The sequence below is a fragment of the Bos indicus genome, chromosome 25, assembly GCF_029378745.1.
Source record: "Bos indicus isolate NIAB-ARS_2022 breed Sahiwal x Tharparkar chromosome 25, NIAB-ARS_B.indTharparkar_mat_pri_1.0, whole genome shotgun sequence".
NCBI classification, from domain to species: Eukaryota; Metazoa; Chordata; class Mammalia; order Artiodactyla; family Bovidae; genus Bos; species Bos indicus.
In genome coordinates this window covers 42,799,078-42,811,765 of record NC_091784.1, presented here as the reverse complement: position 1 = coordinate 42,811,765, position 12,688 = coordinate 42,799,078, and the positions used below count along the sequence as shown (strand labels likewise).

At 60.5% G+C, this 12,688-nt stretch overlaps 2 protein-coding genes across 9 annotated transcripts in view; one reads left to right on the top strand and one right to left on the bottom strand.

The window, feature by feature from the left end:
- CHLSN (cholesin) overlaps positions 1 to 12,688 on the bottom strand; it is a 68,761-nt gene that overhangs the window by 30,437 nt on the left and 25,636 nt on the right. The gene's annotated exons all lie outside the window — the stretch shown is intronic.
- On the top strand, positions 8,543 to 12,342 carry GPER1 (G protein-coupled estrogen receptor 1). Of its 3 annotated transcripts, XM_070780337.1 has the most exons (4): positions 8,543 to 8,773; positions 9,787 to 9,851; positions 10,220 to 10,272; positions 10,595 to 12,342. In XM_070780337.1, exon 4 carries the CDS (start codon positions 10,809 to 10,811, stop codon positions 11,871 to 11,873), a length of 1,065 nt encoding a protein of 354 aa, XP_070636438.1. In that variant the 5' UTR covers positions 8,543 to 8,773; positions 9,787 to 9,851; positions 10,220 to 10,272; positions 10,595 to 10,808; the 3' UTR covers positions 11,874 to 12,342. The 3 variants fall into 3 exon arrangements, with proteins under 3 accessions (XP_070636438.1, XP_070636440.1, XP_070636439.1); XM_070780339.1 differs by lacking the exon at positions 9,787 to 9,851; XM_070780338.1 differs by having other exon boundaries at positions 10,220 to 12,342.

Below are 12,688 nucleotides of genomic sequence, written 5' to 3'. Positions count from 1 at the left end.
GCCCCTGCTGGCGCTGGTCCAGTGAGGGTCTGTCCTGAATGACTCCCGAAAGTGTGCACAAAAGTTGAGTGTCAATAAGGCGAAGGGAGGAAAATGCTCTTAGGATTTCTAACCCCAAAGCCGACGGGCCTGCCCACAGGAAACACGGATCTGGGCAGGCAGGCTCACGGGGCTGCAGAGCCCACCCGCCACCCTTCGCCCTCTCCCACACCCCGCCTTCTGTCAGTGTCAGCTGTTAGGGACGCCGGGGCGCCTCCCTTTCCACTCCCCATGTCTTCACAAAGAAATCACAGCCCCTCACCCCAACCCTGTTCTGAACCCTAAACGCCCTAAAAGCAAAGGTCTGTTTCTGAAGGCTGCAGTCCCTGTAGGACGTCTTTCAGACAAAAGACATACACGATGCTGGGCGCCGCCCCCGCCCGGCTGCTGCCGTAAACACTCGAGGTGTGCTCACTGACCGCCAGCTGCCCCAGGGCCAAGCTGCTCTTCTCGGCGATGTCTGTTGGGGGAACAGCCCCACGTGGCCCCAGTCTCTTGGGAAGTCGAGCCAAGAGTCAGGTGCGTGCTTTTCTACCTGCAGACTGACTTCCCTCCAGGCTGATGGCCCGTACAGAACTACAGACACGCTGGACTCTGGGGCTGCAGTAAGCCTTGGGGGACGGAGCAGCAGGAATCGGTGGTCTCTGGGCGCTCCTGGCAGTGACGAGCACAGATGCCCACCAGCTGCTCCAGGGCCCCAGGGCCTGGTGGGAGCTCTCCTCAAATTCCCAGGGCCTCAGGCGGATGCCCCCCGCTCCCCCGGCATGTCCCCCCATAGGGATCCCAAGACAGCAGCAGCCGTGCTGAGGGGTGATGGGTGCCCTCCTCAGGGTCCTGGAGCCAGTAGAGAGAAGCGGCTCTCCCCCACACCAGGGGCTCCTTGGAGGAGGGGAGCCCAGGGCGCAGCTCTCTGTCCACTGCCCCACCCCCAGCCCAGCTGGCTCCCCACAGCGCAGGGGGCCTAAAATCACTTTTTATTTCGCTTTCTCAGTGGCTTTGCTTGAAAGCTGGCTGGTCTCTGGGGACCTCTGGGGGAAGGGTGTCATACGGTAGCAGCCACAGGTTTCTGTCCCGCGTCCACCTCTACTGATGACAGAGGATGAGCCGGGGGTCAGGTGCAGACCCCGCCACTGCTGCTGCTGCGTCCTGAACCCCCCTCTGCCCCTGATCAAGGAGCAAGCCCACCTTCGCCTCAGCCACTGGCACCACAACAGTCTATTTCCATGGACGCTGGCTTGACGATCTCGTGCTGAACTTCGGTCACTTCCTGCTGCCCGAGTATGTTTGATTCCTAGTACTCCTGCCACAGTCGCTAAAAAAATTGAATGAATTTTGAACCATTTCAATGAGATCAGGCAGGTTCCGGGTTGTATGGCCGTACATAGACTTGAGGCATTTAGAAGAGAATGAGGAGCTATTTGGAAAATGTCAAGGTAGACCCTGCACTCTGTCCTTTTAAAAAACAAAAACCAAAAACAAAAAAACACAACTCTGTTAGTATGTATATATTTTGACTGCTGTTAGTATGTATATATTTTGACTGTGTGGCATGTGGGATCTTAGTTCCCCACCAGGGATTAAACCCACAGCCCCTGCATTGGAAACACAGAGTCTTAACCACTGGACCACCAGGAAGTCCCTGAATGTGGTTTTAATGATATTATTTTTGTCAACAGACAAACACCTACCTTGCCATGCTTCATTACTCAGGATCCCCAAAGGTGAATTTAACCTTGGGTTTATTTCATGAAGGTTATAAAACTTAATGTAAGAAACTGGGTCTTTTACTAACTGTGGCAAATGCTATCAAGAAGTCAGGACTTCGCTGGTAGCACAGTGGGTAGGAATCCTCCTGGCAACGCAGGAGACATGGGTTCGGTCCCTGGTCGGGACGATGGCACGTGCTGCGGAGCCCGAGTCCGCAGCCACAACTACTGAGCGCCCGCTCTGCGACCGGCGAGCCGGGGTTCCCGAGCCTCGCGCTGCGCCTGCTGAGGCCTGTGCGCCTGCAGCCCGTGCTCGGCGACAAGGGAAGGCCCCACGTGAGGGGCCCGTGCACCGCAACCAGGGAGTGGCCCTGCTCACCAACACTAGGCACAAACCTGTGTGCAGCAGCGAAGGCCCAGCGCAGCCAAGACTTAAATAATTTTTTAATTAAAAAACTCAAACATTTGTTTCTTTATAAAAAGGACCTGACAAAGGACAAACCAGGAATAAGTCATTAAGGTGCTAAATTACAAGTTCTTGAAATTAAAATCAGTTGGGAAATGTGGGGGCCTTCTCATTTCTAACCCGTTACATCTGCCCAGATGGCTTGAATTTACTGCAGGTGTGTCTTAGAAACTGGGGAAGAAAACCCACACGTTTGAAGATTAAATTACTTGATACTTATTGGCCAATTTCTGGATTCTAATGTGTGTGTTTCTTGGGGTGTGTGACATGTCAGCTAAACAGCACATAGAGGTATAACAAAACAAGTCTTTCCCCTCATGAGTTAAACAAACTCCAGCCTTTTTGGTTACACCGTGGCTCCTCTGTACTGGTCAGGGCTGACCCTGCACCAGGCGGGTCTTAAGTCCGACGCGGATAAACCCCGAGCTGTCCAAGGGCCCATGGTGTGTCCACGGGGCTGGTGGTGGGTGGGTCCCACACACTCGCGGGGGCCAGGGCTCCGGGAGGCGGGGGTCTGCTCACACAGCCGTGCCTTCCGTCAACACTGCTCGTGCGGGACACAAAACTGGGCACTTCCTTTCCACGTGTAGGTTTCCCAGCTGTTCCATGGGGGAGGGGGGGGGCCACTGCCAAACCGCCGGCACCCGCCGCCCCGAGAGCCACGAGGCAGGAAGCCAGCCGATGGGATTCCGATTCCAAGCGGGCTAACGGGCGGCTCAGTGACCGCGGGCGCGGAGCGGGCGTGTTCGCGCGGCGCCCTCCGGTGGCCGCCGCGGCCCTCCACCTGCGCGCAAGGCGGCGGCTGCCAGCGCGCGGCGCCGACTCCCGAGGAGGCCTCGCCGCTCACACGTCCCGTCCAGGGGTTTCCTTCAGAAGCCGAGTTGCGCGGACGCCCTGGCCCAGGATCCTCAGGGCCTCGGAGACCACAGCAAATCCTGCCTTTATAAGACAGGCCCCCAGGGCGGGCCGTGGAGGCGCGCCCGGCATGCACATGCACAGCCCAGGGGCACTGAACCCACAGACGGTGCGGCTCTCAGGAGGCAGCCGGCTCCGCGCGGTCTCTGACCCCCAGTCGCCTCAGTAACGCAGCGCACCGCTCGCTGGGCAGAGGAGCAGAGCCCGTCAGGAAGGCCAGGAAGGCAACCGCGGGCGTTATCCCACCCAGGAGGGGCCTGCAGGGGCCGCGCCGTGTGCACCGCACGGCCCGCCCTGCCGCCTCCGCAGCCCCAGGGCCCGGCCCGCCCGGGGGGTGCAGGGCCGCGTCCCGACCCTCCGACCGCCGCCCTCCGCTCTGCCGCCGCCGTGCAGTTGGACGGGGACACGTGCCTCACCCGGGCCCTCAGCCCCCGCAGGGGCCCGCAATGGACACACCTGCAGGCAGCAAGGCCCTAAGAAGCCAGTTCTGCCGGCGGGCACAAAAGGGGCAAGGGGCCAGCCAAGAGCAAAGGGCTAGGCCGCCGGGTGCTCCCCCACGCCAGCAGGCTGGTGGGACAAGCGCTGGGCTCAAGGTTACACCCCCGATTGCTGAGGCCCGTCAGAACACACAGCCGGCCACGGCAGTAGAATCTGAGCTGGCGGAGGCCAAAGGGCAGCGCGGTGACAAAGCACTCGCAGGAGAGGGGGCGCCCCCTATAGGCAAGCAGAGGGGACGCAGAACCACCGGGACAAGCGGACAGCAAAGGTTCGTGCTCAAGACTGTCAGACAAAACCCAGAGACAAGAGCCCACGGGAGGGGTGGTGGGTAGCTAGCGCCCACGAAAATGTCCGCAGCACTCGGGGGCGCCCCCGGCCGGACACGAGCCTCCCCCGCGCAGACGCGGGTCTGGAAGGAAGCAGGGCAGGCCCCAAGAAGCTGGAGAAGACTCAGCAAGCCGGGACGCCGCCCACCCACGCCCCACACAGACCACCAGCCTTCTAGCCCCAGGAAGCAGTCCTGGTGAGCAGGGCCGGCTTCCTAGACCCTCTCAGGGCTATTTCAGGAGCCGCAGTGGAGAGCCACGCAGGGCCCGGGCTGCCGAAGCCCTCAGGGGACCCTGAGGCTGGACCTTGGCAGCCCTTTTGCAAGGCTGAGGGAGGGGCCCCAGAAGGCCCAGTCCTTGGCTTGAAACTGGCACCAGAATAAGCCAGGCGGGCCGTCTCCTCAGGAAATTCTGAGCCTCACGTGAGAGCCTCCGAGCGAGGGTTCGGGCAGGTGGACCGGTGGACAGCACGTGGGAGGGCACTGGAGGCTTCACACACTGACAACGCTTCCCTGAGAACCGGCCAGCCCGCCCTTAAAAACTCAGCCAAGAAGAGGAAACTCATGTTCAAGTGAAAAACCCACCTGCAGGTTCTGATAGCAGCTCTGCCTCTAGAAAACAAACCCAGAGAGGACCCAACAGCACCCAGCCAGCCGAGCGTCCACACTGGGAGTCCCACGGGGCACGTCCCCCAGCGGCCAGGATGCCGCGCATCCCAGGAGGGTCGCACTTACAGGGCGGATGCCCTCCGACCACGGACCTCACCGCGGGCACACCGGTGAGGTGTGTTTCACATTGAAACACCAGTGACCCGGCGCCGTCGGGGACTCATAGCTCAGCATGGGGGGGTCAGGCCTGCACCAGCGTGCAGCCAACTCAGTGAAAGTCACTCCGTCGTGCCTGACTCTTTGTGACCCCAGGGACTATAGAGTCCATTGGATTCTCCAGGCCAGGATAATGGAGTGAGTAGCTTTTCTCTTCTCCAGGGATTTTCCCAACCCAGGGATGGAACCCAGGTCTCCCGCATTGCAGGTGGATTCTTTAGTAGTCAAGCCATAATGGAAACCCAATACTGGAGTGGGTTGCTTATCTCTTTTCCAGAGGATCTTCCCAACCCAGGAATCAAACCGGGGTCTCCTGCATTGCAGGCGGATTCTTTTACCAGCTGAGCCACAGGGAAGCCCCCTCAGCTGAGTAAATCTATGGAGAAAGTGTGGCCAAGGCGTCTGCCTGCTGGGGCGCCCAACTCCAGAGAGTCACGCCCCTGTCTGCCCGGGTTCTCCTGGGGGGCGGGGCGGGGCAGTGGAGCCCAGGGTGTGAGCGGGTGGGAGTTGGGGGGCGGGGAGTGAACAGGTGGGAAGGGGTGCAGGGAACTGTGGGCGGTTTCCTGAAAGCATCTTAGCGTCTCCTGTTGCCCTTCCAAACTCGAAGCCGGGACGCGCTGTGCGGCCAGGTTCGGCCGCGTGACAGCCGACGGCCGCAGTCGCGGGGCCCTGCCCACACCACCAGCAGAGACCATGGCAGGCCCCGGGGCCAGAAACACCGACTGCTGTGCGACGACCTGACCTTGACGTTCACGAGGCCTTTTCTCCGATTTGCCTTAGAGACGGGCCAGCTCGCTTCCTCACAGTCTGGTGGTCCGTCTTAATTCTGGCGTTCCTCAGCACCGGGGCGATCGCTCGTGGCCTTGGCCCAAGGGAGCCAACGGGTGCAGACCACCGGCTCCCACGCGCGGGGTGCAGAGCGGCGTCAGGACGCGGGCGCGGCTCGCTGTGGGCCAGAATAAAGCCAGCACGTCGACGCACACACACACACCACGCAAAGTGCACACAGGGCGTCGGCGTCACCCACGCGTGTGCGGGCACGTGTGACAGGCACACGCCAGAGCTACAGACAGCGAGGAGGAGAGCCACGGCAAACCCACGGGCGCAGAGGAGAACGCGGCCTGACGCGCGGCCTGTGGTCACCGCGCGCCTCTGCCCCACCTGCCTTTTGGCCTTCGGTGGAAACAATTTCCAACTTTATTGCCTTCAGTTTCCTCTAAACACACAGCAGTGTTCTCTCCCCACTTAAAGCCTGAGAAGCCGGGACATTTACATGGAAACAAGGTGATTTTCCGGCGGGACGGCCTACGCCTGTGCAGTTATTTAAAGTCCTCCCTCCAGGACTCGAGCAGAGCCCCCACCCCGCAGAGAGGCCGCAGGGTCAGAATTTCTGGGTCCAAAGGCGGTGACGCCCTGCCCCAAGCCACTCGCGCTCCGGCCGCCGGTCCCCAAAGGCAGAGGCCGGGTGAGACCAGCAGGACGCTCGATCGGGCTGGAAACGGACGTGCTCGAGCCCCACCCTGGAAACCTTCCGCGGACCCCTCCCCGGCGCACCCGCGGCAGGGCGGGACTCAAAGGCACTTGTCCATCTGTCCAAACGTCAGCGCGGGGGGCGGGGCAGGAGGTGGAGAGGATGCTGGCGGTGGAGGCCTGGGGGTCCCTGTACCCACCCCGCTCCAGTGCTACCTGGCTTGAATCTTCCCGGGACTCATCACTTCCCAGGCCCGCCCAGCCACCTCGAGAACCGGGTAGGGCCCAGAAGCTTGCCTAACTCAGGGCAGCCCGGCCCTCCCCCGCCCAGCGCGCGCGCACCGCCCTCATCGCGTCCAGGTGCGCGCTCAGCTGTGCAGCTCTGCCCCCGGCAGCGGGTCGGCCGCGCCGCGAGCACTGAGGAAGCGCCCGTTCAAGGCTGGGTGTTCACGGTTACAGACGCTCCCCACGCCTCACAGGAGGCCTGCCCGCAGAATACCGACGGGGCTCGACGGCCTGAGGCCTCTCACGCGGGGCCGGGCCCTCACACTCAGCAGCGGCAGGAGGGGAGACGCCTACCCATTCGCAGCCACAGGAACACGGGGCCTGTGGCCTGGCAGCCCCATCTCAGTCCCGATGGTGAGCCCGAAGCCCCGGCCCAGGGGCCCCGGTGAGCTCGGGACACACCGGGTGTCGGGGTATCGTGCTCAGGTCGCAAAGGTGGGGCTGAAGGCTGTGTTCCCGCCAGGAGGGAGCGGCTGTGCGGTAGTGACGCGGCTCGGCTATTTCAGGGCCTGAATTTGTGCTTTATTTATTTAACTCGAGAGGAAATTGTACTTTCTCATGACTCATTTCTCTCAAGATGGCGTCTCCAGCATTTCTAGTGTGGAAACCATCCTGTGTGCAGCTGGCCAAAAATAGGTCTAAGATCAAATCAACCCCATTTATGTTATTGGGCCATCCTTTAACAGGCGAGCCTATCAGAAGCACAGCTGGGAAGAACCCTGAATATCAGGATTTTTCCATAAAAAATTCAACACAGTATTCTGCTGAAAATAGGTGCGTGCCTGCTAAGTTGCTTCAGTCATGTCCAATTCTTTGTGACCCCGTGGACTGTAGCCCGCCAGGCTCCTCTGTCCATGAGATTCTCCAGGCAAGAACACTGGAGTGGGTCACCATGCCCTCCTCCAGGGGATCTTCCCGACCCAGGAATCGAACCCATATCCACTGTATTGGCAGGCGGGTTCTTCAACATTAGCGCCACCTGGGAAGCTGCTGAAATGGGAACCTGTCCTAAAACATACACCTGAAGGATGTCAAGTCAGCATCACTCTAATGCCTTGGAGCTCACTCACAGGATGCAGCGCGCAGCGCGGGGCTGGGAGCCCGCCCGCATCCATCCTCCCGCTCCTCAGCAGCCCTCCGATTGGGGGAGGCACGCGCGCCGCCCCCAGGCTCACACTGCAGCAGTCTGCCTCATTTGTCCGTCATCCAAAGACCACTCAGACTTCAGTCATACAGCTTCAAAAAAAATCCCAAAATTTAAAAAAAAAAAAAAAAAAAAGACACCAAGAGGAAGACATGAGATGGGTTAGAATGCAGTGTTGATGAAAACCACGGAACTCACGCCCGCCCGCAGATCCTTGGCCCAGAGCTGCGCACCCAGACGCTGGGGCGGCTCTGCCAGCCTCTCCCAGCCGCCAGCAGGTGGAGCGCGTGCTCGGTCGGCACTGGGACGGGTCAGGAAGAGGGGTCTTACGCAGCAGCTGCAGGACCAGCCCTCCAGGGGCTTCGGAGGAGGCGGGGCCGGGGGGGGGGTGGTGGGCGGTAGCGGGGAAGCTGAGCTGGCTCCTCTCCAGTAGGAAATGCTACCCAGCCTGGAACTCACCTGCCTCCTCACTGCTCGCTGGGTTTGCATTTCTGTCTACAAATATCTTGAGAGATTCGTAGGTTAAATTCTCTATGCATAATTCACACACTATTCTCTAAACTTAGGAAATTTAGTGGTTAGTCTTAAAGGCAGTCTCTTGCTAAAACAAGCAACACTATGTAAACTTCGACAAAGAATAATAGTTATTCTCTGAAAGATAAACAAGACCCACTTACAGTCCCTTCAAAGTTAAAAAGAAAGTTTGTATCAGCAGGTGAAGAAAAGCCAGTCAACTGCAAACTTCCAGGCACACGGCTGGTGGGACCCAGCTCAGTGCCGCAGGGCAAGGAAAAGACCGGCACCAAAGGGGTTACAGGCGGACTTGCGGGAGGCCGCGGCCGCCTATAAAGCCTGTGGCCGCCAGGGGCAAGCCTGGCCGGAGGCGGCGGAGGCGGCGGGCGGCCGAGGGCCGGGCGCTGCGGCTTCCTGCCCCTCCCCGCCCCCCGCTGGAGCCCCGCCAAGGCCCTGACCCCACCCCAAGTCCAGAGTCACTGCTGCTCCCCCGCAGGGAGCCCTCGGGAGGCCGGCTGAGCCCCACTCCCAGGGACGGGGCAGGCCTGCTCAGAGCAACGCACGTCGGGTGGCCAGAGGCGGCACAGGTAAGGGGGTCCCAGGCGCCGGGGTGGACAGGGGCCAGGCGGCTGGGTTGGGCGCGCTCGCCTGGGGTGGTGAACAGCGGCCGGGCCGATGTGGACAATCCGGGCACCCACCCTGGGACTTCAATACGGAGGTTCAGCGGGAAGGTTCTTTTGTATCACAGGACAGCGGGGATGGTGAACGGTTTTTGTCCTCTGACGGCCGGCACTTTCCTTTCTCCTTCAGTGAGGTTGCCCACCAGCCTGAGGTTAATTTAATATGTAGACACATAGCTAATAGATCTCCCTGGAAAAGGAAATGGCAACCCACTCCATCGTTCTTGCCTGGAAAATCCCATGAACAGAGGAGTCTGGCGGGCTACAGTCCACGGGGTCGCAAAGAGTCAGACATGACTGAGCCACTTAGCACAACAGATCTCATAAGAACATGGCTAATTTTTCTAGATCTGGACAAGCGGTGGCAATCTGAAACAAGACAAGGCCCCACTGTTTAACACTCACCTTTCTATCTGTAAATTCATGGCCAGCTTTCATGAGGAAAGTGTGTCAGCAGTTAAGACTCACGCCGGTCTTTTCTCAAGACTAGCGCAGAAACAGGAGCAACAGCCAAGGGTGGAAGAGCGCTCACTCGGGAAAGAAGAGAGCAGAGGGCACTGGGGGGAGGCCGGGCGTGCCCCACGGGCTCGCCCCACGGGCTCTGCTCGCCTTCAACTTCTGGAGATCAGCCCCAAACTTCCCAAATTCCCACATTAAAAGGACAAAGCAAATAGTCTAAGCAGCTTGGACAAAGAAATTTAAAAACAAGGGCTTTAAACACTACAGATGGGATCCGAGAACAATGGCGTTTATCTGGTTCAAATTGGGATTACCGACCAAAGAGGAATAGAGAACACAGAACCACCAGTAAGATCCAGTTTATCAACCCCAGAAGCAGAGGTTACTGAGTCTCTTTAAAATAACTGACTCCGGGGTCCTGATTTCTCTTTCCTTTCCTTGTTTTTAATGGTGTTTTCAAGCGCTCGCTCAGGAAGTGTCTGTTGCTTTGGCAACACTTTGGAAACGATTCCCAACCATCTCGCAGGTGAGGCGGAAACTCTCCAGGCCGGGTTGCTAGGGCTCCTCCCTCCCACCCTGCTGCCTGGCCGCCCCCCCCAGCCCGGGATGCCCCGGTACCCCAGGCCCTGCCCAGAGGCTCAGGGAGTACATGAGCAGAGCCCGTGTCCAGCTGGGCGCTGGCGGCCACCAGGGCAGGACTGGCAGAAGCAGAGGTCCGGGAGGGTTTCTCTCCCAGCCTCCAGGTCTCAGTGTTTCTAGGCTGCAAGGAGCAGTAAGGAGATACCTTTGGTTTTACAATAACTGACAAAACAGTAAGACAAATTTTAAATTTTAGGTCCTGAAACAATGACCTTTTTTTTTCATTTCATGTTATGAAAACAACTTCGTGTTCAGCACCCGAACTCAGGATTGGCCAGAACCACTGGATTCCTTCCACCTGTGCAACTGTAAGAGCAAACCCGGCTGCACCTTTGGCGTGTGCTGGGTCCACTCTCTTCCAGAGAGTCACCTTTCCCCTCTCATCCTCCTAAGGCTCCCCACCAACCCTGACACCCCGCCCCGCTCCCTCCCGAGCCGTCTCTGGCGGGCCTCAGGCCCAGGGCCCTGGAGCCTCGGGAGAACCCGAGTGTTTTCTGCGTGTGACTCCCCTGCTCTAGCTCAGGGCCAGCCACCTTCCAGGCCAAGGGGACACACCCAGCCCGCAAGCGCGTGTGCTCTCCCGTGCCGGCGCGCCCTGGTGCCCGCTGACCCTCTGCTCTCGCTTCCCAGGTGCCCCAGAGTGAGGGCGTGGGCTTGGCGCGGACACGGACCACAGCCTCTGGCTGCACAGGTGCCCGGGGACCCACTCTGGCCTCACGGTTGCCTAGCTCACTTCCAGGAGCGCCACCTCTTTCTCAAGATGCATTTCCTGCTCAGCACGGGCTTCTGGGAGACGCATAGCTCATCCTGAGAGGCCAGCCACCTCTGGGGGCCCCGGCTGGACATGGAGCTGCTGCCGGGCGCCTACAACAGCACGGCCGCGGGGCTGCAGCTGCCGCGAGCGCTGGCCAACGGCTCGGCGGCGCTCTCGGAGAGGCAGCAGTACGCCATCGGGCTCTTCCTCTCCTGCCTGTACACCATCTTCCTCTTCCCCATCGGCTTCGTGGGCAACCTGCTCATCCTGGTGGTGAACATCCGCTTCCGGGAGAAGATGACCATCCCTGACCTGTACTTCATCAACCTGGCGGCCGCAGACCTCATCCTGGTGGCGGACTCACTCATCGAGGTGTTCAACCTGGACGAGCAGTACTATGACATCGCCGCGCTCTGCACATTCATGTCTCTCTTCCTGCAGGTCAACATGTACAGCAGCGTCTTCTTCCTCACCTGGATGAGCTTCGACCGCTACCTGGCCCTGGCCAAGGCCGTGCGCTGCGGCCCGTTCCGCACCAAGCCGCGCGCGCGGCTAAGCTGCGGCCTCATCTGGATGGCCTCCGTGTCCGCCACGCTGGTGCCCTTCACGGCCGTCCACCTGCAGCACAGCGAGGACGCGTGCTTCTGCTTCGCGGACGTGCGGGAGGTGCAGTGGCTGGAGGTCACGCTGGGCTTCCTGCTGCCCTTCGCTGTCATCGGCCTCTGCTACTCGCTCATCGTGCGCGTGCTGGTGAGCGCGCAGCGGCACCGCGGCCTGCGCCCGCGGAGGCAGAAGGCACTGCGCATGATCCTGGCCGTGGTGCTGGTCTTCTTCGTGTGCTGGCTGCCCGAGAACGTCTTCATCAGCGTGCACCTGCTCCGGCGCGTGCCGCCAGGGGCCGCGCCCTGCCAGCGCTCCCCCCGCCACGCCCACCCGCTGGCCGGCCACGTGGTCAACCTGGCCGCCTTCTCCAACAGCTGCCTCAACCCGCTCATCTACAGCTTCCTCGGGGAGACCTTCCGCGACAAGCTGCGGCTCTACCTAGAGCAGAAAACCGGCCTGTCGGCCTTGAACCGCCTCTGCCACGCGGCCCTGAAGGCCGTGGTCCCGGACAGCACGGAGCAGGCCGAGGTGAAGCTCAGCAGCACCGTGTAGGGGCCGCAGGGGTGGACGGCGTGCCCCACGCGGCCCTGGGGCATTGTCCGCCGGCCGCTCCCACAGAGCCGCCCCCTGCCTCTGGCACACGCTGGGCCCAGGGCAGACGGTTCTGAAGCCCCTAAGGAGAGCAGAAAGAAGGGCGCTGGGATGAGGCAGCCCTGTTTCCAGGCGGACGTGCCGTAAACCCGCCATCTTGGGACGGAACTCAGGGCTGAGGTGAGCTGGAGGCGTGGGGCGCGCTCCACCGCGGGTGTGCACCACGGCCCCGCGCCTCCCTCCACACCTGGGGGCACTCTGTGCACAGCATCTCCGCACCTCCTGAAGGGTGGGGCGCGGCAGGCATGTGAAGAGCCTGCCTCTGAGACACGGAGGTGACAGTGGTGACGGAGACAGACCCTGTTTGCTAAAGTACAAGAAAGAAAACCTGAAAGCTCAGCCTTTTGTCAATAAAACTGTCGCCAACGCCTCTGAATTCTCCATCTAACGGGTTCCCTGCGGGGGAGGGGGCACTCAGACTCAGCCGCAGAGCCACCCCTTCCTCACAAGAGAAACACCCTGTGTCAGGGGGCCAGCCCCCTGCCAGACGACGCTGTCTGAGCCCTGGATGCCCCCAGCATGTGGAGGGCACCCCTCGTACGCTGCACACTCCGGGCACCAGGATAAGCTTCTCGGAGGGGCCTTCACGGGAATGCTGGACAACGTTGAGGTGACAGGAGATGAGCCCGTTTTAATTCTAACAGTTCTTCACGGGTGCAAACCTCCAAAAAGTGTCTTTGTTCCAAGCAAGTACCTGCATTCACCAGGCGCCTCAC

What these genes read in the sequence shown, in the direction of transcription:
- GPER1 (XM_070780339.1), top strand. Translation starts at nt 10,809, where the DNA reads ATGGAGCTGCTGCCGGGCGCCTACAACAGCACGGCCGCGGGGCTGCAG.